At 41.6% G+C, this 27785-nt stretch overlaps 1 protein-coding gene across 1 annotated transcript; it reads right to left on the bottom strand.

Moving 5' to 3' along the window:
- Positions 1–619: 619 nt before the first annotated feature.
- Positions 620–27449, bottom strand: SLC10A6 (solute carrier family 10 member 6). Its single transcript, XM_043906245.1, has 7 exons — positions 27073–27449; positions 14726–14844; positions 13061–13149; positions 9803–9978; positions 3971–4128; positions 2490–2697; positions 620–2236 (listed from the first exon to the last, which is right to left on the bottom strand). Exons 1-7 carry the CDS (start codon positions 27447–27449, stop codon positions 2227–2229), a joined length of 1137 nt encoding a protein of 378 aa, XP_043762180.1. The 3' UTR covers positions 620–2226.
- Positions 27450–27785: the final 336 nt, after the last annotated feature.

Raw genomic sequence — 27785 nt, 5'->3', positions numbered from 1 at the left:
GTTCCCTGACCAGAGATCAAACCCCCAGCCTCCTGCATTGGGAGCACAGTCTTAGCCGCTGGACCACCGGGGAAGTCTCAACTTGACTATTTCTGTTTCCTCTCAATAACACGTTTACATACCATCTCTGAAGATGGCAATCGTCCAGTGTGACTACTTTCAAACCCTTACCTTGATTTGTGTTGTTTCTGTCTTAAAGGATGGCTTTTGGTGTACTTGTCACCAGACCTGTCCTGATGGGGGTAAACACTGATCATGCAGTTAATACTTTGAGAATGGAACATGGGAATTTACCATTTTCTGTTAGGTGCCTATGTAGACACATGATTTAATCCCTATCTTGTGGATCCTTTCAAACTCATGGTAATGCTCATTTTGGAACTGAGGATCTCTGAACATCCAATTCTACTGTATTAACTGCAGCAGTTGAGAATTAACAATCATGTCACACATGTGTGTACTTCCTTTCCATATAAATATACTTGTGATACCTAATATGTCTCTGTACTACCATGAAGATGTCCTTAATTGGGAAAATACCATAATAACCATTGACATTATATATATAACCTATAAGTCCCTGGGTATAGTTACAAAATAAAATGTAAAGCACTAAATCTCAGACAATATGCTTTTACACATTTCACAATTTACAAATAATTTAAAAATGGAACCAAACAGAGCCCAATAAAACACAGTAATAGAAAGTTACATGATACAAGTGGTATTTCATATCAGTAGAGAAAAGATGACTGATACAGTATATGATGTTAGGACAATTAATTAGATTTTTAACAGAGCATAGAAAAAATAAATTCAAAATAGAATAAATATGTACATATTTAGTCGATCAAAGTAATAGAAAATATAGGAAATATTTTGATAATGTTAGAGGAGAAGGATGGGTTTTATCTCCTGCCAGACAGTATACACGGCAGCTAGTAAATATGTTGACCCCAAAAAGAACTCCCTGAAAAGGGTCCACATACATTCACGAAAAAGGGGTCCTTTTACAATTCATGATCCACACAAAGATATAAATATTCTAACATTTGATAGATATTAAGGTCAAAAAACAATTTTGAAAGACTAATAAAGTTGAACATGTGAAACTTCCATACAGCAAAAGACATTATACAAAACTAAGAGACAAGAGAGGTAAAATATTGACAAAACATAGAGCAAAGAGTCACTGTCCAGCATGTGTTAAAATTTATCAATCAAAAAGGAAAAAATACAATAGAAAAGCGGGCAAAGGACATGAACACGCACTCATGAAAAATACTCTGCTTCACTCAATTTTAACAATGCAATTTTAAATGAGATATTTTCACAAAGCAGAACGATCACTCTTAAGATGAATGTGGCTGTGGGAAGTCAGACACTCTCAGGCTCTGCTGTACAACGTTCCAGAGAGCTCTCTGCCCAGCATTTTAATGTGCAATCAGCCTGGCAATTCAAGTCTAGAGAAGGATCCTACAGAAACACTGGCACGGAGGCACAGGTGTTTGTAACAGCACTGTAAGACCCAGAAGTTGAAAGCTATCTAAATGTCCTTGAGTAAGAAATGGTGAAATGAATTACAGTCCTTCCATACACTGGAATACTTTTATGAAGCCACTGTTCTGAAGAATGAGGTAGGTCAACACAGACTGACATGTAAAGATGCTCTGTAATATATTGTTGGTTTTTGTTGTTCAGTCGCGAAGTCATGTCCAACTCTGCAATCCCATGGGCTGCAGCACCCCAGGCTCCCCTGTCCGTCACCGTCTCCTGGAGTTTGCTCAAACTCGTGTCCATTGAGTCAGTGATTAATCATTTAGTGATTTATGAAACAGTATACATGGAATGCACTTTTTAAATTATATAACTCAAATCTACATATGAGAAGAATAAATGTGCCTGTCTCTAGGGAGTAAAAATATTACCTTCAAGGGTTCATTAGATTCCCTCTAGGGAATGTAATGTAATCCCTTGTGTTACATCTATAAATCTAAGAAGATTTTCAAGCCCTTAAAGACCAATCTTCATTTGAGAAAAGACCCCATTTTTACAAGAGTTGTATGCTTTCTCCCCACTACCCCAAAGCACTTGCCCAAAGTCAAGAAATCAAGTGGGTCCAGACTGTCCTTGCCCTGCAGTGTGAGGTGCCATCTCCTCTACCCAGAGTCCTAACTCTTGTGAGATTAAAATTCACAGCTTGACGACTTCATGTAACGATGGGGATCACGCTTCACTGTACGGAAGACAAGAACACACATAGCAACTAGTAAACATGTGTAAACCCGCAAAGGAAGAACCAGAAATAGGCAGAACATATTCTCCAAGGGGATCCTATGACAACTCAAAACAATCCACACATAAATATGTTAACATCACACACTCAAACATTCCCATAAGCCCTACCAACAAGATTCACTCATCAGCTCTGTGCTGTCTCTACTGGCCGCTGAGGAAGGCAAGGAGTAGTCAAGCCAACAAGCCCCTACTTGGCACGTGAGATGTCATCAGTTGGCGTGGGAGCCCCATGGAGATCCTTGGGTCCTGATGGCCCAGGACTCAGAGTGGCTTCTTCATTCACCTCCAAGAAAGCAATGGCCTCTTTGGGAGAAGTGGATTTCTTCCTATGGCGGGCTTGACAACCTGGCTTCTCGTTTCCATGTTTGTTCTTCAATCTCCTCTTGTACATCTTATATGCTAAATGTTAAAACACACCAGAATTTAAAAATCACTTTGGCAAAGACTATAATTTGGTAACATTGTACACGGGTCAAAACTTTGGGGGTTTGTTTGCTTTGGATCACGTATGTATAAACACATGGGGAAATAAAAAGGAAGAAGAGAAAACTAGAACAAAATAATTCAGTGTATCAGGATGGCTATTTCTGTCTGGAATGAACCTTCTGTGATTGAGACGCTCATCAGATTGCTGACAACTCATCCATTCATCCAGTCATTCATTCAGTTAGTCAGCAACTCCTGTGAATTGCCTACTATGGATCAGGTGCTCCCCTGGTGATTCTGTGACTGGGAATGGACCAAGCATATTCCTTCGAAAACAGTCTCACCATGAGAAGGTATTAAAATTTGGATCTAAGACCAGGGTTTTACTCTTCTAGACTATATCTTGTGGGAAAATTAAACCCTGGTGTTCCTTATACTGATTGTTCGATCAGTAATTAGCATATAATCAGTTATATCAGTAATCTTTGAGTCTTAGTCGAATCTGTTCTGTGACAACAATAAAAAAAATTCACAATGGCTAAGACTAATCTATCAATCTATATATTTTAAATTTAACTTCTGTGAACCTGCATATTGATAGGGATAGGCAAGTACATATGTGCTGTGCTGTGCGTAGTTGCTCAGTCATGTCCAACTCTTTGTGACCTCTGGACTGTAGCCCGCCAGGCTCCTCTGTCCATGGGATTCTCCAAGCAAGAATATTGGAGTGGGTTGCCATGCCTTCCTCCAGGGGATCTTCTCAACCCAGGGATCAAACCCAGGTTTCCCACATTGCAGGCAGATTCTTTACCGTCTGAGCCATCAGGGAAGCCCAAGGACATATATATGTATATTTTTTAAATATATGTGTATGCATTATATTTCACAGCCATTCATCACAATTCTTAGTCACAGAAGTACTGTGAAATAACATTTGGAATATTTCTTAATAAAACATAACAAATGTCATTTTTGAGATGAAATAATTGCTCATGGACAGTTCTGAGAGTGCATTGTTTTTTGCAAAGCACATTGGTTTATAAGCTCACTTTCACAGTTTTTTTTTTTTTTTCTGTGAAACTTCCACTTGTGGCACAGGATCTTGTTTATACATTTTATGTTCCCTAGAAATGTCATGCTAAAAATGTATCACAAGGGCAGTCCATGTAGATTCATGTTGAAAAAGGAGTTTGTGAACTGGGTGAACAATTTTCAGTCAAGCCTACTCACTGGGGGCTTTACGTACCAGCCACCATGAGAAACCCATCCAGCACCTGGAACAGTCCATAGGCCAATGTGAAGTTAAGAATCTGGACCAGTTGCTCGGCAGTGAAGGATAACTGCAGCATGGTGAAGCACATCTGAACATTCTGAGTCCCAGTTTCTAAGGAAATTGTCCTGCACCTACCAAGACAAAAATGTTATGCACCAGCAATAAGGACTATACAAAAATTGTCTCTTATGTATAGTAATAAGTGCAAGCCATGAGCTGAGAGTACTAAAAATGCTTACTAAAAATGCTTCAATAATTATTTGCTGAGTACCTGCTCTGTAGGTGGTCTCTTAAGAAGCACCTCTTGAAGAGGGCTCTACCAACCTTCCCCTGGGAATCTGGGTGAAAAGACAAGATACACAGGAACAACACATGACCAAGTATGATCACGGGTCAGCGAGGTGGGGCAGAAATTCAGAAAAGTGGCATAAATGCCACTTTTAGAGAAGGCTTCACAGAGGAAGGGTGGGATTAAAGGATGGAAAGAGTGAAAGAGGCATTTAATGTGGGAAAATGCTTGTTTGGGGACAGGTATGAGTGTGGCCTGGTCAGTAAGCTTTGCTTATGCTCTAAGCCAGCCTGTGGGAAGTGAAGGACTGGAGGAGGTGAGAATGGAAAATTGAGTCAGAGACAAAACAGTGTAAACTAAAGAATCTGCCTGCCAATGCAGGAGACTCAGCTTCCATCCCTGGGAGGGGGAGAGCCCTTGGAGAAGGAAATGGCAACCCACTCCAGTATTCTTGCTGGGAGAATTCTAGCCTTGTCCTGTGGACAGAGGAGCCTGGCGGGCTACAGCCTACGGGGTTGCAAAAAGTTGGACACGACTTAGCAACTAAATAACGAACTAAATGACACTTGAAAATAAACAGGGTTTCCCTAGTGGCTCAGTGATGAAGAATCTGCCTGCCAGTGCAGGAGACCTGGGTTCGATCCCTGGGTCAGGAAGATCCCACATGCTGCAGGACAACCAAGCCTGTGAGTCATGACTACTGAGCCTGGGCTCTAGAGTCACAACTGCTGAATCCCACACGCCCTGGAGTCTGTGCTCCACAACAGGAGAAGCCACTGCACTGAGAAGCCCATGCACCGCAACTGTAGAGTAGCCCACACAGCAACGAAGACCCAGATAAATTAATAAAATTATTTTTTAAAAAAAGAAACATAAAAATCCTATGTGAAAACAAAAAGTCTGCAATGAAGTCTTTGGTGAAAGGGTTTAGTAATAAGGTTTGTCTACTTTTCTTGGTTTTATTTGTTTTCAAAGGAAGAAAGGAAGGGAGGAAGGAAGAGCAGGAGGGAGAAAAAGGAAAACCTAGGCAGGACCTTGGAGGCTGGATTAGGCAGTTTCATCTTTTCCAATTTCCAAAGGGTGTCTCAAGGTTTTCACAGATGGCAGGAGAGAGGATAGAGGCATTTGATAAGGCAGCTCCTCTACATAAACTGGCTTCCCAGGTGGCGCTAGTAAAGAACCTGCCTGCCAATTTAGGAGACTTAGAGACAGGGGTTCGATCCCTGGGTTGGGAAGATCCCCTGGAGAAGGGCATGGCAACCCACTCCAGTATTCTTGTCTGGAGAATCCCATAGACAGAGGAGCCTGGTGGGCTGTGGTCCATAGGGTTGCAAAGAATCGAACATGATGGAAGCAACTTAGCACGCTATGCAACCTGGACTGAGAAGTAAAGGTAACAAGGGTTTGTAAAGTGGGAGTAAACATATTATCACTAGTACAGGGCAAATTCGGTGGCTCTGATTTTATTTCTAATTATCCTGTTCCTTATTTTGCTTTCTGCAGATTACTCTCACTTCTTTCAGAGACCTTGTCCATAACTTGACATGATTAAGCTACACAGCTGTACCTCACACCTGGACCATTCACAAAGCAAATGCAGTATCTCAGTCCTGATATTTATCAAGCCATCAAGTGTGGAAAAAAAAACTGGTGACTACACTCTGCCATAGGAATCCTTCTCTCCCGACTCAATTATATTTCAAATCCTCAACAGTCTGTGTTCCTCAGGACAGTCAGCCCATGGATTCAACCCACCTCAGATCAAAAATATTCTGGAAAAGAAAAATTCTGCAAGGTTTCTAAAGCAAAACTTGAACTTGCCTTGCAGGCAACTATTTATATATCATTTACATTGTATTAGGTACTATAAGTAATCTAGAGACATTTTAAGTATATGGAAGATGTGCATGCATGCTCAGTCACTAAGTTGTGTCCAAGTCTTTTGCAGTCTCATGGACTGTAACCCGCCAGGCTCCTCTGTCCATGGGCTTTCCCAGGCCAAAACACTGGAGGGGGTTGCCATGCCCTCCTCCAGGGGATATTCCCGACCCAGGAATTGAACCCGCATTTCCTGTACTGCAGGCGGATTCCTTATCATTGAGCCACCTGGGAAGACCTATGGAAGATGTGCATACACTAAACACAAATACTATGTGTTTTGTGTTCAAGGAAGTTGAACATCCTTGGAGTCTGCTATCTTCAGGGGATCCTGACCTTGTAAAAAAAAAGTGAAAGTGAAGTTGCTCAGTCGTGTCTGACTCTTTGCAACCCCGTGGACTGTAGCCTACCAGGCTCCTCCATCCATGGGATTCTCCAGGCAAGAATACTGGAGTGGGTTGCCATTCCTTCTCCAGGGGATCTTCCTGACCCAGGGATCGAACCCGGGTCGTCCGCACTGGAGGCAGATGCTTTAACCTCTGAGCCACCAGGGAAGACCAAATCTTAACTCTGCCACATTCTGGTTCTATGAACTTGGTCAGGTTACTTTTCCAAAGGGTTTGCTCATCTGTAGAATGGGTAACCAAGAGTATCTACCTCTTAGACTTGCAGTAAGAAGTAAATGAGATACACTTGGCAGAGCCTCACCAAGTATTTGGTACCATCCTGAATGTTTCCCAAGTAGACAAAAATGTAAAGCCGATTAAAAATCTCCCACTTCATGTTTTTAAATACATATATGTGTCTATTCTATTTCTTGGATAAAATTGTACCAAGGATCAAAAGAAGAAACCCTAGAATTTAAATTTAAATGGGGAGATCTACATATCACAGTGGATTTCTTCTCAAACTGACAATGTTTGTGCTGTGTTAACTTCCAAAGAATAGCAAGGAGAGATAAGAAAGCCTTCCTCAGGGATCAATGCAAAGAAATAGAGGAAAACAATAGAATGGGAGAGACTAGAGATCTCTTCAAGAAAATTAGAGATACCAAGGGAACATTTCATGCAAAGATGGGCTCAATAAAGAACAGAAATGGTAGGGACCTAACAGAAGCAGAAGATATTAAGAAGAGGTGGCAAGAATACACAGAAAAACTGTACAAAAAAGATCTTCATGACCCAGATAATCACGACGGTGTGATCACTCACCTAGAGCCAGACATCCTGGAATGTGAAGTCAAGTGGGCCTTAGGAAGCATCACTATGAACAAAGCTAGTGGAGGTGATGGAATTCCAGTTGAGCTATTTCAAATCCTGAAAGATGATGCTGTGAAAAGTGCTGCACTCAATATGTCAGCAAATTTGGAGAACTCAGCAGTGGCCACAGGACTGCAAAAGGTCAGTTTTCATTCCAATCCCAAAGAAAGGCAGTGCCAAAGAATACTCAAACTACCTCACAATTGCACTCATCTCACACGCTAGTAAAGTAATGCTCAAAATTCTCCAAGCCAGGCTTTAGCAATACGTGAACCATGACCTTCCAGATGTTCAAGCTGGTTTTAGAAAAGGCAGAGGAACCAGAAATCAAATTGCCAACATCTGCGGGATCATCGAAAAAGCAAGAGAGTTCCAGAAAAACATCTATTTCTGCTTTATTGACTATGCCAAAGCCTTTGACTGTGTGGATCACAATAAACTGTGGAAAATTCTGAAACAGATGGGAATACCAGACCACCTGACCTGCCTCTTGAGAAATATGTATGCAGGTCAGGAAGCAACAGTTAGAACTGGACATGGAACAACAGACTGGTTCCAAATAGGAAAAGGAGTACATCAAGGATGTATATTGTCACCCTGCTTATTTAACTTATATGCAGAGTACATCATAAGAAACGCTGGGCTGGAGCACAGGCTGGAATCAAGATTGCCAGGAGAAATATCAATAACCTCAGATATGCAGATGACACCACCCTTATGGCAGAAAGTGAAAAGGAACTAAAAAGCCTCTTGATGAAAGTGAAAGAGGAGAGTGAAAAAGTTGGCTTAAAGCTCAACATTCAGAAAACTAAGATCATGGCATCCAGTTCCATCACTTCATGGCAAATAGATGGGGAAACAGTGGCAGACTTTATTTTTGGGGGCTCCAAAATCACTGTAGATGGTGACTACAGCCATGAAATTAAAAGACGCTTACTCCTTGGAAGGAAAGTTATGACCAACCTCGACAGCATATTGAAAAGCAGAGACATTACTTTGTCAACAAAGGTCCATCTAGTCAAGGCTATGGTTTTTCCAGTAGTCATGTATGGATGTGAGAGTTGGACTATAAAAAAAGCTGAGTACCAAAGAATTGATGCTTTTGAACTGTGGTGTTAAAGAAGACTCTTGGGAGTCCCTTGGACTGCAAGGGGATCCAACCAGTCCATCCTAAAGGAGATCAGTCCTGAATATTCATTAGAAGGACTGATGATGAAGCTGAAACTCCAATACTTTGGCCACCTGATGTGAAGAACTGATTCATTTGAAAAGATCCTGATTCTGGGAAAGATTGAGGGCAGGAGGAGAAGGGGACAACAGAGGTGAGATGGTTGGATGATATCACTGACTCAATGGACATGGGTTTGGGTGAACTCCAGGAATTGGTGATAGACGGGAAGGCCTGGCGTGCTGCGGCTCATGGGGTCGCAAAGAGTCGGACACGACTGAGTGGCTGAACTGAACTGAACTGATGCTGAAATTCCAATACTCTGGCCACCCAATGCAAAGAGCTGATTGATTCAAAAAGACCCTGATGCTGAGAAAGGCTGAGGACAGGAGGAGGAGATGACAGAGGATGAGATGGTTAGATGGCATCACTGATTCAGTGGCACATGAGTTTGAGCAAACTCTGGGAGATAGTGGAGGACAGGGAAAGCCTGACATGGCGCAGTACATTAGGTTGCAAAGAGTCAGACAGGACTGAGTGAATGAACAAAAACAACAGTATTTATGTATTATATACCCCACATTGTAATGATAATATTTAAGATAAATTCCTATTGTATTTCTCGAATTTGTCCTATCTCCTCTTGCCCTTTACAATTAGCACTTTTTAAAAATTTGGCACAAACAATAGATAAATGCTTAATCTTTGAATCCTTGCTCATCCTCTAGAATGGTCTCTATATTTAGTGAAACCATCTCACCCATCCTCTTAAACTATTAGACTAAGAAGAGAAGTGTGTCCAGATTGCAACAAGTGGATTGAAACCAAGGCCAAATTGATGGGAAGTTGTAATTTGTGAAATTAGGATTGGGATATTGACACCATTAATGAACCATCCCTGGGTTGGGATGATCCCCTGGAGAAGGGAAAGGCTACCCACTCCAGTATTCTGGCCTGGAGAATTACATGGACTGTATAGTCCATGGGGTCGCAAAGAGTCGGACACAGTTGAGCGACTTTCACTTTCACTTTTTCATTTATGTGAAGAATTACTATGATCTTTCCACTCTCTTTATGATGAGTTGTCCTGTTCCACCCACTTTATAAGGCAAAACTCTTTGTGCTTCCAGACACAGACAGGCAGCAAAGTCTGCCAACAGCAATGTGTTTAATTTGTCCTCTTTAAAAGTTTATGGATAATTTAACTGTACCTCTGCCAAGATTGGTGGGTAAGAAGTGCCAGGAGAAAGCCTATGACATGGCCAATCAAAGGAAAGATGAAACTGATCATCAGAAGAATGATGTCTGAATTCCAAGATCCTTTCATCAGCACCATACCAGCCACTGCGATGACCAAAAAGAGGAGTCCGCCAGCAATGGCCCCGATCTAAGACAAATCAATGAAAGAGGTATGCGTGAACATCATGGTCTTTTTGCAAAGTCCATCACTGCTCTAAAAGCCTTGAAACCTAGAAGAGAGGAACAAAGAGAGGACTTAGAGAACCACCGAATCCTATGTCATTTTACAGAGGTCCAATGTCGTCAAGTGACTTAGCTGAGGAGCTAGAATTCGATGAAGCTCAACACAAACCTAAGTCTTCTTATTTTATGATCGGTACCTTTTTCCTTTCAAGTGGAGGATTTTGCCAGAAGAATTGGATGGTGAAATTTTTCATGGGTAGGACAAATTTGTGAAATAAGGGGAAAATCTGTTAATAAGCATCCAGTACCTCTACACACAGGGCTTCCCTGGTGGCACTAGCAGTAAGGAATCTGCCTGCAATGCAGGAGACGTGAAAGATGTTCAATCCCTGGGTTGGGAAGATCCCCTGGAGGAGGAAATGGCAACCCACTCCAGTATTCTTGCCTGAAGAAGTCCATGGACAGATGAGCCTGGCAGGCTACAGTCCATAGGGTCACAAAGAGTTGAATACAACTGAGCTCCTCTGCACACAACTCTTGGACCCCACCCTGGAATCTGTTGTCTGAAATCTGCCCTGCCTGATCATCCACCACTGTTTTCCCACCACCCTCAACTGCCAGAGACTTCTTATAGCATTGATTCCTGCGATTCTCTCCGCCAAATGAAATTTACTGATGCTTCATTAGACCACCTGTGCTAATGTAATATGAGAGGTACTGACAGATATCTCTATCCTCTCCCAAATGAATACTCTCATACTTTTGTTGTTCAACAGAAATAAAAATCCAACAAAATTTTTTTTCCAAGAAAAGAAGCGAGACCCAAAATATTGGCGGAAAATCAGGATCTTGGCAAGTTCCCACTCACATCGTGTACACAGCAAACTGCACCCAGCGACAGCATCAACCTTGATTTTAAATGATTCAGGGTGTGGAGAACCAAAACAAAATAAAAACAACCCAGTGTACCTTAGGTGTGTCCTGGGGTCAAAATCAGGGAAACACTGGGCCTCTGCCTAACCAAAGATGCTGCAACATACAAAGGCTTCTGAACTTTCTACCAAGAGAGGGATCTCAGAGTTTAAACTTTACCAAAAGCAACTTGTTCAGAAAATGAATCGGATCTATGTTGATGTCTGGCAGAAACCAACACAATTCTATAAAGCAATTATCCTTCAATTAAAAAATAAATAAATTTAAAATTAAAGAAAAGAAAATGAATCAGATCTAAAATGAAAAGAGGGCTAGGAACAAAGAATGAAGACATCCCAAAATAACGATTAAAGTATCCTAATTTTAATGAAGATACTCTAAAATATAGTTATGCACATTATTAAATATTTTCTGCCGCAACTCCTATGGAATAGCCAAAGGGTTTTGAATTTGCTCTTTACAAACATATAGAAAATATTTCTCCAATGACACTGATGAACTAGTAGAGGATTTGGAAACACCAAAATCATTATTTTCTTTGTTAGGTACTCTTTTAAGGAAGTAATTCAAAATAGAGTACTTGAAAAGTAAGAGGTTCCTGGGACTTCTCTGGTGGTCCATTGGTTAAGAATCTGCCTTCCAATGCAGGGGACACAGGTTTGACCCCCTGGTCAGGGAACTAAGATCCTACATTCCATGGGGCAACTGCGGAGCCTGTGTGCCACAGCTAGAGAGCAACCAATGTGTCGCAGCTAAGAACCAACATAGCCAGAAATAAATAAAAAGGAAGAGGTTCCTGTGATCATACTCTTTCCTGTTGTTTGTAAACAAAATTATAACCACCCACTGCCACCCTGGAAATGTCCTCCTACTGAAACAACAGTAAAGTCACCATGTGCCATCCGCACGCACACCATTTAATCCTTCCCCCAGTTCCCTGATCTGTCTGCCTCTCAGCCTCTCTTCTCTCATTCTCCACCCCACTGGAGGAAGGGTGGGGGTGGTTCAGTCCCACGCCAAAGTGGAGAAGCAGCATCCATGCAGGTGAATGGAGTGGCATGTTCTGCCAGCTACAGCAAAACCCCCAGAGCTTAAGCTGAACCAAGGTATAATCCTCAAACTAAAAGGAACTGAGATTTTATGTGCCGAAATTCCAATTAGCTCCAAATGTTTCTTTCTTTATAAATACAAAAAATAACTAAAACATTTTTTAAATCTTCATGAAAGCAGCATACATTAAAAGGGGAAAAAGCATATATCTTCTAAAACAATACATACTTGGAATCCTAGGGGATGGACACCATTGTTGAGAATGCCTTCTTTCAAGCCAGATAATTTTTAAAAGCCATTTAACGAGGACATGTGCTTGTTTCTCCAATAAACTAAAGACAGCCCTGAGGAACTACATTTAATGTCCTGGAATAACCCATAATGAAAAAGAATATAAAAATGAATACAGATATGTATATATATATATGTAAAACTGAGTCATTCTGCGGTACACTAGAGATTAACACAACATTGTAAATCAACTATACTTCAATTAAAAAAACAAAAAAAGACAACCCTGGAAAGTCAAGAGGAAGTAAGAGGTCCCAGTTCCCATCATGCCTCAACACGTTCTGGATGATTTCATTTTGACAGTGATTTGTGTGGTCAGAAGTCCTTGCTTGTATGTACAAACTCCATCTTTAGAGGCTCCCCCAGGAATGCTTCTGAAAGACAGCGCTGCTCCCTGCTCTTCCAGGAAACCAGCCACATCCTAAACACTCGGCCCCACTTCATGCAGCCTTGACCAGCTTTCACCAGAGAGTACCATGTGAAGCCTTGTGAGAGAATGGGCACTCTCTGTCCACACGCAGGCCTAAGCTTTTCTGCCCCTGAAACATGAGTTCCACGCTTTGCAGGATGTCATAAGCCTCAACGTAGCGGCCCACGGAAGTGATAAGGCAAGTCTTAGACTGGAGGAAATCGGGCAATTGGATACAAAAATGCAGGGCATGTAAAGAAACTTGCTGGGTGTGGGCTGTATTCTACTGGGCTGTTTGTTCTGGTCACTGCCTACGTCTGCTTGGCAAGTCTCAGTGTCTGAAATGTCCCATGGAACTCCTTACCTTAAGAATAATTTTGGATTGTTTTGGCCACCTATAATTCACATAGATACCAAAGGCCACAGGAATGATCAGGCACACAAGGGTGATTCCTGAAGAGAAGAAACATCTGTCAGACAGTAGGTATCCTTTCTCTACCCTTACCTCCCAGTCCTCAACAATTTATGTCTATTTCATGTAGATAAAAGCTTTAATTAAAGCAACAGTTTATTTCTGCATCCCACCTCCAAAAAATTTTTTAATCTTTGAAAGACAGTCTTTGAAGGGTAAATGGTAGCACTGAATGCCATCACATATTTCTCTCAGAATCCTTCAACAATCACATGGAATTTTAGAGACAATTGAAAACGTAAAGATTAGAAAACAGATGGACCCTTTTGTGTCTTTGAAATTCTTTGGCTGCTATCTATGGGGTCACCACTCTACAACTACAGCTATTATTTCTCTATTTGAAGCCAATGAGTGATTTGCTTTGCAAAGAATCCCTATTGCAAAACAAACACACCATCTGTTTTAGAAACCAAAGCAAGTTCTCATGGTTTCACTTGTAACCAGGTAACCCATAGGCAGGTAGAGAAATACATCAGTACATCGTTTAGTGAACACGAGTAAATGAAGACATTGAAGGCAGGCTCAGTATAGCAGAGGTCTGCTTGCCCAACAGGAGCCATACACTGACATTTTCCAGTGCCACGTTCCAAATCTGCTCACTTGAAATACTAGCCAAAGTCATATAAGTTGCTTATAATATTTGGGGCTTAAATTGTATATTTAAGCCTATTATTATATATTGTCAAAATAGAATATATTAAATCTCTTAGTAATATGAAGAAGTTGCACATAAAATTATGATTTCTAAATTAAGATTTCAGTTAAATTTTACAAATTCAACGGGCTTCAGCTGTTATCAGGATGTGGTTCTGTTCACAGTTTTGAATTATGGGCCATGGGTTGTAAGCCCTCCAAGTAATAACTTGAAACTCCAGATTGACACTTTGGAGTTCAAGAATCTCAGTTTCTATCAATGCTTCAAAGACGCTGATCAAACCAGGATAGACATTATCATCCCACCAAGTTTTTCCTCCAAGCTGAGTAAGTTCACAGAGCTCTCTAAAAAAAGGAGAGTTTAAGGAGATGATGAAGGAGATATGGGTGTAGTTGTGATGTGTGGATATGCTTTAACAGTTAATAAGAATCATTTGTGTTGATCAGTAAAGAAGTCGAGGCTCACGGGTGATGTGACAGATGAAACCAGGGGAACTAAGGTCTCATAAGAGTCACTGAGATGCAGTTAACCTGTGCGTCACAAGGAGTCCAACTACTTTCTAGTGAATTATATAAGGAGAGTTTGTTTTTAATAAGTGAGTTTTCTGACTTTATTTTCAAAACTGAACACTTGTAGGCATTAAGAACTCAGACTTTGCAGTCAGATTCCAGAGTCAGAAATCAAGTTCTGCACTTACCAGGTGCACAACCTTGGTCAAGTGACTTCACCTATTTCTGAAAATACAAGAAATGGAACTGGTAATAGAATCTATACTGTTGGGTTATGTGGAGAATTAAATTAGATATATGTAGAATCCTCTGTATAAAGCAGACACATACTAAACAACAGCTGTTACTATTACCATCACTATTACTATTTCATGTCACAAGCCCAATACAGACCTATGTTCTGATACGGAATGGTGAGATTCTGTTCAAGATTCCAGGGCAAGGTGTAGAGATAAAGGCAGAGTGGCATCATTCCCAGGGCAGCCACTGTGGAACAGGTTGTCATACTGATGCTGAAAGTAAAATTAAAGTCATGCTTACAAGGGAGGTTTTTTAAGTAAAGAATTTAATCCTTTAACCAAAACAACTTCTGGGGCACAACTTCTTACACATGACGTAAGGTAATTTACTTGAAACTCCCTCCTGTCTTATTATTCAACAAATGATGGCTGGATTTGTGGTCTAGAGAAAGATTTCCAGCAGTTCTTGTCATCTATCAATTAATTCATATTTTATGAACATTTTCTTGTCCTAAATGTTCTGATAGTCACTGTAAGGATTCATATTTTTCCTTATACCGTTCTTCTTTATTGATACATAACCCATAGACAATAAGATTTCATTTTAAAGTATCTTTAGTGAGGAATTCCCTGGTGGTCCACTGGCTAAGACTGAGCTCCCAATGCACAGGCCCCATGTTTGATCCCTGGACAAGGAACTAATTCCCATGTGTCACAACTATAGATCCCATGTACCGCAACCAAGACCCAACATAGCCAATAAAAAAAAAAAAAAAGTATCTTTAGTAAATGTGACTATGCTATTCTATTTCCAGAATATTTTCATCACCTCCAAAAGAAGATCCCCCCATTAGCAGTCCCTCCCCATTCCTTTCTTCTTCCATCCCTGACAACCAGGAATCTACTTTCTAATCTATGGTTTAAGACATCAAAATTTTCCCACTTTTATATCAATTCAGAGAGGGAGCCAAGAAGTCTTATCTGGGTCCTGAAGTCTTATAATGTTTCAAAAAACAGGGACTGAGCCAAAAGATGCCAGGCTATAATCGAGATTGCTTATTCCCTCTGACCAACAGTTTTCTCACTGGCTTACTGTTTCTGTCTATAGGATTTTTTCCCTATCTGGGTGATAAAATCAACAAGAAAATGAATCAGTAAAATTAGAGGTGTGTGTGCTAAGTCACATCTGACTCTGTGACCCCATGGACTGTAGCCTGCCAGGCTCCTCTGACCATGGGATTCTCCAGGCAAGAATACTGAAGTGGGTTGCCATGCCCTTCTCCAGGGGATCTTCCCAAATCAGGGATAGAACCCACGTCTCTTACATCTCCTGCATTGGCAGGCGGGTTCCTTACCACTAGTGCCACTTGGGAAGGTCAAAATTAGGGGAAATAAGATAAATGGAAGGGCCTCCCAGGTGGCACCTATGGTAAAAGAAACTGCCTGCCGATGCAGGAGTCATAAGAGACATGGGTTTGATTCCTGGGTAGGGAAGATCCCCTGCACGAGGGCAAGGCAACCCACTCCAGTATTCTTGCCTGGAGAATCCCATGGACAGAGGAACCTGACGGGATACATTCCATAGGATTGCAAAGAGTTGGACACGACTGAAGCGACTTGGCAGGGATGCAAGGTAACTGGAAATGAGATATCCTTCAGGTCAACAAAATACTTCATCTTTAAAATTGCTAGGAAAATTACACAATCTGTTTACAAACGTACAAACTGTCTATAGACACGAATACTGCTGCTCTACTGATTAACTGAGGCACAGAAAACATCATACAACACAAACCAGGGGTAAAGCAAGAGTTTGTTCACCTTAATGCTAGCCCTCGAGAGTCAGAGAATGTTTGAATATTCACTATTTAGGTTCTCAGAGCAACCTGCCTTGCACGTAGTATATATGCCTAACCTGTGTCTGTGGTGCAGATGGCTGAGAGACTGAGGCTTACCACCTCCCACCCCACCAAGGAGAGGGGGAGGAGACCCTTTGCATGGCTAAGGTCAGCTGCAGAGAGAGCAAGGGTCCTCAGCGCTAGATCAGTCAGCAAGTCAACCACGATTCTTCCCCACACTATGAATCACCAGTGTTTCCATTTAATTAAGTTCCCTGCCTATAAAATAATCTGCTGTGATGACTTTGACATTTTCTATCAAAAGAACGGTTGTGACAGCCGGATGGTAAAGAAGGCATAGTGCTGAAGAATTGATGCTTTCAAACTGTGGTGCTGGAGAAGACTCTTGAGAGTTCCTTGGACAGCAAGGAGATCAAACCAGTCAATCTTAAAGGAAATGAACCCTGAATACTCATCGGAAGGCTGCTGAAGCTCCAATACTTTGGTCACCTGCTGCAAACTCCATTGGAAAAGACCTTGATGCTGAGAAAGACTGAAGGCAGAAGGAGAAGAGGGAATCAGAGGATGAGATGGCTGGATGGCATCACTGATGCAATGGACATGAACTTGAACAAACTCCAGAAGATGGTAAGGGACAGGCAGGCCTGGCGTGCTGCAGTCCATGGGGTCGCAAAGAGTTGGACATGACTGGGTGACTGAACAACAACAATCAGAAGAATGCTTATACTCCCAGAAAAGCAGCAATCATTATACTTCAGTGATATTAAAAATACTCCTCTGGGAACTTCCCTGATGGTCCAGTGGTTATGACTCCATGCTTCTAATGCAGGGCGCCTGGTTCAAACTCTGGTCAGGGAACTAAGATCCCACATGCCATGTGGCATGGCGCAAATAATACTCCTTCTATACTCTCAAATCATTGCCTGTAAAATGCAAAATGGCACAAAATCTGGAAGGAGTTTGGCAACATCTAGCAAAACTTTGGCCACCTGTCTTTGGCCACCTGCAAAGAGCTGACTCATTGGGAAAGACCCTGATGCTGGGAAAGATTGAGGGCAAGAGGAGAAGGGGACAGAGGATGAGATGGTTGGATGGCATCATCGACTCAATGGACATGAGTTTGAGCAAACTCCGGGAGATAGTGAAGGACAGAGAAGCCTGGCGTGCTGTAGTTCATAGGGTTGCAAAGAGTCGGATACAACTTAGCGACTGAATAACAGCAGCAAGCAAAATTACACATGTGTTTACCCTTTGATTCAACAATCCCCCATCTGGGAATCTAACCCAAAGATGCACCGTCAAATATTTAGCTGACTGATGACCCTTTCAGAAAACTAGACTTAGGTAATTCACAAGTATTTGTATATATCATCCTTCTCCTGTCTGTTTTCATTTAAACATTCCTATTTCATGGTTGCTTGTTCACCGAATAGAGGTTTATTCTTTTTTCTTTTTAGAGCAATCACACAACACAACTTACTCTGTAGCTTGCTTGCTTTTGCGTTCTTTTCCACTTAATACAACAGTCATTTTCAGGACAACAGATATAAGAAACTCATTTTTTTTTTCAAAAGAACTGCAACATAAACATGCCAAAATTTCCTCAATTACTCCGTTAATAATGAAAAATTGCTTTGAGTTTTCTTCTGTTATAAACAATGTTATAATAAGCACTCTTACACATATTTCAATTGAATAATTCTTTTCCGTCTGTAGAATAGATTCTCCAAAGTTGAATCACTATGTCAAAAGCCTTTTTTTCATTTTAATAGATACTACCAGATTACTTTCAAAAATTTTTATTATATTTCACAATCTTCCCTACACTGGAGGTGATCGATCCCTTTTACCTCACTCTTCTTTTGTTATACATCTGATTCTCTATGAGGTTGTGCTTTCCAATGTTTATTAGCCTCTTAGAAACCCCCTCACAACAGCCTTGCTTGTCTGATTTTTCTTTTCTCCACTTGCAGGAGCTATTTTAAAAGTAGGGTTGTTGTTGTTCAGTCGCTAAGCCATGTTCGACTCTTTGCGACCCCGTGGACTGCAGTACATCAGGCTTCCTGGTCCTGCACCATTTCCCTGAGTTTGCCCAGATTCATATCCATTGAGTCAGTGATGCCATCCAACCATCTCATCCTCTGCTGCCCTCTTCTCCTCCTGCCCTCAATCTTTCCCAGCATAACTGTCTTTTCCAATGAGTCGGCTCTTTGCATTAGGTGGCCAAAGTACTGGAGCTTCAGCTTCAGCATCAGTCTTTCCAATGAATATTCAGGGTTGATTTCATATCATCAAATGTTATACAAACATTTTTCCAAGCTTATATTTTAACTATGCTTATGACTTTTGCCACAATAAATAACGAACACAGAGGTAGTCAAATCTGTCCATTTTTTCCCCCCGGCTTCAGTGTTCCCTGTTTTATTAGAGATCTCCCCTTTTCTTGAGGTTTTTCAAATATTGCCCCCACTTTTTACTTTTTCATAGGTTTATATTCTACATTTATATTTTCAGCTTATCTAACATTTATACTTTATAATGTATAAGGTATGAAACTGATCAATTGTCTTCTTTTATTTATTTGGCTGTGCTGGGCCTTAGTTGCAGCACTCAGGATCTTTGCGCTAGGGCCCGTTCGCCACAAGAAGCCACCGCAGTGAGAAGCCTATGCGCTGCAATTAGAGAGTAGCCCCACTTGCCGCAACTAGAAAAAAACCTTCGCAGCAATGAAGACCCAGCACAGCCTAAATAAATTAATAAAATTAAAACAACAACAACAACGAATGTTTGAGTTGGGCAAAGTCTTCTTCCTAACTAAAGAGCAAATTAAGGAAGAAAAGCAATTTGCCACAGCTTTCAAATCTTTGTATCCATGAAGTGTGTGTCTGGGGCACTCCCTAATTCCTAGTCTATGATAGTGCTACATTTCTGGCTCTTCATACCACCACATGCTGAAAGGAAGTCGAAACTATATCACTTTGATCTTGAACTTCTGCAGAACTAGCACAGCATTTTCCTCCTGCATGGCTTTGGATCAAACCCCAGAAATGTGGGTTTCCCAGGTGGTACAGTGGGTAAAGAATCTGTCTGTAAGGCAGGAGACACAGGTTCTATCCCTGGGTTGGGAAGATCCCCTGGAGAAGAGAATGTCAACCCACTCCAGTACTTTTGCCTGGAGAATCCCATGGACCAAGGAGCCTGGTGGGCTACAGTCCATGGGGTCGCAAACAGTCAGACACAGCTGAAGAGACTAAGCATGATGCACGCACCAGAAAGGTAGGATTCATGACACTGGGAAGCAAACTGCGAGATTCTATCAGACTCATCCTATACCCTTGATTACACAGGTGACGATTTCCACCCTTTACACAACTCACGCCCATCACATGCACAGTAATGGTCAAGGATGGATAGCGATCCATGACCCTGCTGCTCTGCCAACAATTACAAACGCCAACAAAGCTTGGAAAAGCACACAGTGAATGTCCATGAGTGTGATGGATAGTCACACCTTTTGTTTTACTGCCATGAAATTCCAATGCAGCATAAACAGAGGATGTGGCCAACTGGGTCTCTTGGCTATTCACCGAGGAATATTGTTGGCAAAATCTGACTTCAGTATAACAAGACTCCGCTTGCACTAAGCAGAATGGCCTCACCGTCCACAAACTATTATAGAGAATAATGAGACAGATTCAACATGTCTGGACAAACAGGTAAACCCTGAACCTCCTTTAAAACATGGAAATTACATATATGTGCACTATACTAAAGTGTAGTGTCCATGGGTATACTATTTTACAATGGGTTTAAATTATTCAGTGGTTTTTAGCTTGAAACCAATAAACTCTGGAATGCTGACACTCAAAACTGTGAAAGAATACATTTGCTTTCCCACTGAAGAAAAGAAAAAACCACTTATAAAATTATCTAGCTAGCCAGAAAGACTATACTAGAATATACTATATTCCAGGACTAACCTGGAATATACTATAAGATCAGATCAATAGACTTGGCCCTAGATAGGTTCCAGGCCAGGTTCTTCATCCCCAAATATACACATTACTCCTGTCTGCTGCTTCTCAAGAACAGTAATCAGCATTTACCTAGCACCACGTGCTAAGTAGCAGACTTCATTACATACATTGTCCTCTTTTCATCTATAAAACAACTCTGTGTGTGGGTATTATCTTCATTAGGAAAAAAATACTAATGTATGTAGCATTACAGACAGAAACTTAACATGAGGTCACATGGATTCAGTCTCAGTTCTGTCTCTCTTCTCTTCAGTTCTCCACCAGGCCCTGTTAAGCAGACCTGAAGAATCTGAAGTCCTATTTTCAAGGTCTCTGCTGAAGGATCAAGAGCTTCTTTAAAGTCAAAATTGGCCACTAACTCTCTCAGGCTCTACCACCATGAGTGCCCAGAATTCTTTCTTTGCTGCTGAGGACAAAAACATGTCCTCAGGGAAGAACAGACTTCGTACATCAAAAGTTATCAAACTAGAGTTCCCAGGTGGCCTAGTGGTTATGATCTCAGGCTATTGATACCAGGGGCCAGATTCAGTCCCTGGTTGGGGAACAGATCCTGCAATATCCTGAATGTACTTAATGCCACTGCCTGTACACTGAAAAATGTTAAAATGGTAACCACTATGTTATCTATATTTACCACAATGGAAAAAAGGACCTTATATGACACAAATGAACTTACCTATGAAACAGAAGCCGACTCACAGACATAGAGAACAGACCTGTAGTTGCCAAGGGGGAGGTAGACAGGGAAGGAATGGATTGGAAGTTTGGGATTAGCAGATGCAAACTATTATATATAGAAGGGATCAACAGGTCCTACTGTATAGAACAGGGAACTATATTCAATATCCTGTAATAAACTTCAATGAAAAGAAAAGAAAAAAGGACCTCAGAGAGTCTAACCCATTGCTTTTACAAATGAGGAAACAGTCCAGAAAGGCAAATTTCTCAAAGGCACACAGCTCCTTGAGCAAGAACTAAAACACAGACCTCTGACACAGTGCTCTTTTGCCTAACCTATATAATAATAATAATAACTTTATGTATATATACATATACATGTGTGTGTGTGTATATTACCTCATTCAATCCTTGCAACAACCAGTGAGGTAGCTCATGTTTTTCCCTATTTTAGAAGTGGGTTTCCCTGGTGGCTCAGACAGTAAAGCGTCTGTCCACAATGCGGGAGACCCAGGCTCGATCCCTGGGTCCGGAAGATCCCCTGGAGAAGAAAATGGCAACCCATTCCAGTATTCTTGCCTGAAGAATTCTATGGACAGATGAGCCTGGCAGGCTACAGTCCATGGGGTCACGAAGAGTCGGACATGACTGAGAAACTTCACTTCACTTCCCTGATGAAATTAAAGCATACAGAATTTACATGACCTGCCAAGATGACCCAGTTAGTAAGTGACTAGGACTTGAAGCTCTCAACGTAGGGAGCCCAGATTCAATCCCGGGTTGGAGAACTGGAAGGAAAGTTAAGGCCAACCTAGACAGCATATTAAAAGCAGAGATGTTACTTTGCCAACAAAGGTCCATCTAGTCAAGGTTATGGTTTTTCCAGTGGTCATGTATGGATGTGAGAGTTGGACTATAAAGAAAGCTGAGCGCCAAAGAATTGATGCTTTTGAACTGTGGTGTTAAAGAAGACTCTTGAGAGTCGCTTGGACTGCAAGGAGATCCAACCAGTCCATCCTAAGGGAGATCAGTCCTGGGTGTTCATTGGAAGGACTGATGTTGAAGCTGACAACTCCAATACTTCGGCCACCTGATGCGAAGAGTTGACTCATTTGAAAAGACCCTGATGCTGGGAAAGATTGAGGGCAGGAGGAGAAGGGGACGACAGAGGATGAGATGGTTGGATGGCATCACTGACTCAACGGATATGGGTTTGGGTGGGCTCCGGGAGTTGGTGATGGACAGGGAGGCTTGGCGTGCTGCGGTTCAAGGGTCACAAAGAGTCGGACATGACTGAGCGACTGAATTGAACTGAACTGGAGAACTGGATCCCACATGCTTCAACTAAAGACCCCACATGCTACAAAAGGACCAGGCACAGCTAAACAAATTTTTTAAAAATTTCTTAAGTGTGGGATATATTTAAATAACAGTTAGTAGTCCATTCTTACTACAGGCCATCTGTGCTTAAGGGGTTAATGGGAAATAAACCTACAGAAGTCCATTAGACTTGAATTAGGTTCTATTCAATTTAGCAGGTGTTGAAAAGACTTTGAAGGTGAAAGTGAAGTTGCTCAGTCATGTCCGACTCTTTGCGACCCTGTGGACTGTAGCCCACCAGGCTCCTCCGTCCATGGGATTCTCCAGGCAAGAGTACTGGAGTGGGTTACCATTTCCTTCTCCAGGGGATCTTCCAAACCCAGGGATCGAACCCGGGTCTCCTGCATTGGAGGCAGACGCTTTAACCTCTGAGCCACCAGGGAAGCCCGATGAATATAATTCCTTTTCTCCTCACAATACCACAAAGGAACTACTATGATTTCTAGTTACAAAAAAGAGGTCCCAAATCAGGATATAAAGACACGCAGTCAAATCTCAGAGCCTACCTTAACCACTTACTACAAAACCACGATGGAGAGATGGAAGACAGAGAGTACATTGTGAAGATGCTGCAACTGGCCAAGAAAGGAACTGTGGGGCCTGAACAGAGGTGATGACAGTGGAGAGATAGGAAGCCAAGCTCTGCGTGACGCCAAGAGGCTGGGCTACGGTACGAGCCACAGGACTGAACGGAGGAAGAGAAGCATGGACGGAGTCACAGGGGACTGCTAAGATGATGAGCCCAAGTGACTGGGAAGAGGCCTGGGGTCAGCAACAGACACTCAGAATACAGAAACTAGTTCAGACATGTCGATTCTAAAACACCTTGTTTAGAGTGACCACAAGTAGACTGAATGAAGCAGAGTTAAGGCATGTGAAACACAGCTGGGGTCATCTCCAGAGCACTAAATCTAAATTTCATTTATAAAATGAAGTGAAAGTGAAACTGTTACTCGCTCAGTTGTGTCTGACTCTTTGCAGCCTCACGGACTGCAGCCCACCAGGCTCCTCTGTCCACGGAATTCTCCAGACAAGAAGACCAGAGTGGGTAGCCATGCTCTTCTCCAAGGGATCTTCCCAACCGAGGGATCAAACCTGGGTCTCCTTCATTGCAGGTGGAGTCTTTACCATCTGAGCTACCAGATGCTGGACTAAATGATCTTGGATTTCATCCAGTATGAAAAGCAGAATTCCTATCAATGATTGTTTACTGGGTTTTGCTTAAAAGTTATTTTTGTTGGTAATCAAGTAAGAAAAGCAATGAACTTGGATACTGTTTCAGTCAATAATACTGAGTTTCCAATTTACAATTTTTACAGAAAATTAAGATTTATTACTCTTGTATCTATAAGCTTTTGAAAATCTAGTATTTAGTCCCCATTTAAAAATTTCATTTCTTGGAATTTAAATTTTTTTACTTGATTTTTTTCTTGTTTGTGAGCCTTGAAATCAAAATTTTATAAGAAAAAGGGGAAAGTAGCTAATATTTACTGTGTACCTACTATGTGCCTGGCACCCTGCATACATATTTCCTTGTTAAAATACAGTCTCATGGGGAATAGGTAATTTTAACCCCATTTTACAAATGAGGCTTATAGGTTAAATAATTTGACCAAAGTTAAAAGCTAATTAAGCAAAGTAAAATGAGCTTTACCTTTTACAGACTTCCTATTATTGGCACTTTTATTATAATGTCGGCTAATAAGAGATGAAGGTCACCATGGAATATTACTCAGCTGTTAAAAAGAATTCATTTGAATCAGTCTTAATGAGATGGATGAAACTGGAGCCCCTTATACAGAGTGAAGTAAGCCAGAAAGATAAAGAACATTACAGCATACTAACACATATATATGGAATTTAGAAAGATGGTAACGATAACCCTATATGCAAAACAGAAAAAGAGACACAGAAATACAGAACAGACTTTTGAACTCTGTGGGAGAATGTGAGGGTGGGATATTTCAAAAGAACAGCATGTATACTATCTAGGGTGAAACAGATCACCAGCCCAGGTGGGATGCATGAGACAAGTGCTCGGGCCTGGTGCACTGGGAAGACCCAGAGGAATCAGGTGGAGAGGGAGGTGGGAGGGGGGATCGGGATGGGAATACGTGTAAATCTATGGCTGATTCATATCAATGTATGACAAAAATAAATAAATAAATTAATTAATTTAAAAAAAAAAAAAAGAGATGAAGGTAAATGTTCTCTTTCCCAGAGGTATTTAAGAACACTGTTTAAAGATGTATGCTCCTATCTAAGTGTCCATCAACAGAGGAATGGATAAAGAAGATGTGGTACATATATACTATGGAATACTACTCAGCCACAAAAAGGAACAAAATTGTGCCATTTGCAGAGAGATGGATGGACCTAGAGACAGTCACACAGAGTGAAGTAAGTGGGAAAGAGAAAAAACAAATCCTGTGTATCAACATGTATATGTGGAATTTAGCAAAACAGTACAGGTGAACTTATTTGCAAAGCAGACATAGAGACACAGAGGTGTACGGATACCAAGCTGGAAAGAAGGGGGTTTAGGACGGATGGGAGATTGGGATTGATACTCACTACTTACTATGTATAAAATAGATAACTGATGAGAAGGAACTGTAGAGCAACGGGAACGCTACTCAAGGCTCTAAGTGACCTAAATGGGAAGGAAATTCAGAAAAGTGGCGACTGAGGTAAACACAGAGCTGATTCACTTTGCTGTAGAGCAGAAGCGAACACAGCATTGCAGAGGAACTATACTTCAATAAAAAAGATTTTTTTAAAGATGTATGCTCATACTCAGAAGATCTAGTTGTGCTAATAAATAGCATGGAAGAAGGTGCCCACATTGCAGACTGATGAGAAACAGCTGTGACTTTAAATCTGAATTTTGCCATATTCAATTTGTAGCATTTGGCAATCGACTTAACCAATCTGAGACACAATTTTCTCAGCTATAAAATTCAGAATTATAAACGGTCATTTACAAGGTTATTTTGAGGGCCAAGAAAGAAGAGAAAGAGCATCCATGAAAGCATCAATCCCATGCCTGTCCAGGGTACTTAATAAATATGTGTCCTTTTTCTTTCCAAAAACTTGCAGTCCCTGAAATTTATCACTGTTATATAGGCTTTGTGTAAAGAATATTTATCATTTCTCAATTATTATGTTAATGGTCAGCTTTATTGAATTTGAATTAGCAGTGCACTTTGAGGGGGGAGGGTTTAAATGAGCGAGGCAAGTGACTCATTTTAAATCTTTGATAAGTGGGTAACTAAAAACATAACCATATGAAAATTAATTATTGGTCTGCTTGGCATGAACCCATTAAAATTTATAGGTGAAATAAGTTCCATATGCTAAACACTGAGCACATGCAGGAAACCAGAAACCCATACCTGCAGCTGACTCACTAATGTCAACTCCCAGCAAAGCCAGCACCTCTGGTTCATTCATTCATTGTACAATAAATTTCAGCTAAATGGCATACATATCGAACAAAGATTTAAATTTATAAGTAGGTCTTTCCTGGGGCAAAAGGTGAAACAGCTTGTTCATAAGTAAGCAAAGATTCTAGAAAGACCACTGCTTTGTAGCCCTTTTTTTTTTATCATTGTGACTCCATCCTTTCCTCCAATGCCCTTTTTCCCCCCTCATCGAAACAAGGACTCCAAAATATATGTGATTAATTCATTTTCATTAAAATGTAAATGAATGATAAAGCTTAATGTCTCCCGGGGGTATTCAACTACACTGTAACTGGGAACAAGATCATTGACCTAAATGAAAGGAATGAGATTCTAGTAGTGAATGCTAAGCATCTGCAAAAGCCACAAAAAAGTTTTTGTCGTAAGAGTCTTTGTGTTATTCCGCAAGTCAACTCAATAGGTCTCTTAAAACAGGATACCCCTGAAGCACCCTTATCCAGTCCCCCAGAATACTGATCTCATAAAGTAGGTGCTCATTAGGGTCACAAGGCCCTCATTCTGCTTGTGCGGACACCACCATCACCACCACTACAATAGCACCCAACTAGCCTTAGCTTCCTGGGACTCTGATCCTATTGTGAAATTAGGACTGCTGTTAAAGCCATCAGCGTGGGTGAGAATGAGTTCACGCCCAGGAAGGGCCACTGGGTGAGGAGGAGACGTGACTTCACCACTGTGTATGAACCCAACCCCTTTACTCAGAAAAGAGTAACAGTTGCCAGTAAAACAGAAGACAGTCACGGCAAAGTTAATTTTAAGTTCAAAAAGGAAACTCCTGGGGACTTCCCTGGTGATTTAGGGGCTTAGACTCCCCACTTCCACTGCAGGTGGTGTGGGTTCGATCTCAAGTCTGGGAACTAAGATCCCACACACGCTGTGTGGTGCGCCAAAAAACAAGGGGGAAAAAAAAATGAAAGTCCTTCTGGGACTGAACAAGTCTCTGTAAAATGTTTCCCACTAGAAATTCGATCTAGATTGGCAGAGTTTTTAACACAAACGTGTAAGCCTCCCACACCCACCCCAGGCAGGGGAAGACAGCTGAGATTCCCTCATGTAACTTACCTGAGATCCATATCTCCATCCACCCAGAAGGTGAAAATGTTTGAGACGGTTCCCCCTGGGCAACACCCCATGATGAGGACAGCCATAGCTTGGAGGGGCTTCAGAGAGAAGCTGATGATCAGGAGGTAGGCGATAAGGGGCATGAGCCCAAACTGGCAGAGCAGTCCCACAGCGATGCCCCAGGGTCTCCTGATGTGTCCCCAGAGCTTCTGGACCTCCACAGAGCATCCCAAGGAGAACATCAGTAGGCCGATCATCAGGGCGGACACCACTGTGAACACGACTTCCAGGTTCCCGTACGCCTTCAGCCCCTCTGGCAGCTCCTCCGCCGAACTGTTGGCCGGGCAGGCCGAGCCGCTGGAACAATTTGCTCTCATCTCCTTATCTCCTTAAGGCAGCATCACAAATGAACGTCCTGCTGTGATGGCTGGGCAGGTCTATCCTGCTGTATTTTGTAATAATGCCACCAAGTCACACGAGGAGGATCATTCCAGGAGCCAAGGGCCAGCCAGGTGATTCACCCTAATTTGGTCAATTTATTCACAAGTGGTATTATAAAAGTAATTATCATGGCCAAGAAACATAATAAACTGTGGTAAGGAAGGCTCTCTACATCTACTGATACTCACCAGTGAACATTTAAGTGAAACGAGACAGGCAGACTTACTGTCAAGTGGAGCAACTGGTGCGCCGTCAGCAGTCACGCTGGATTT

This window comes from Cervus elaphus, chromosome 6 (assembly GCF_910594005.1).
Source record: "Cervus elaphus chromosome 6, mCerEla1.1, whole genome shotgun sequence".
Taxonomy (NCBI): domain Eukaryota; kingdom Metazoa; phylum Chordata; class Mammalia; order Artiodactyla; family Cervidae; genus Cervus; species Cervus elaphus.
Note: the sequence above shows the minus strand (reverse complement) of the source record. Positions and strands in the feature narration are given on the sequence as shown.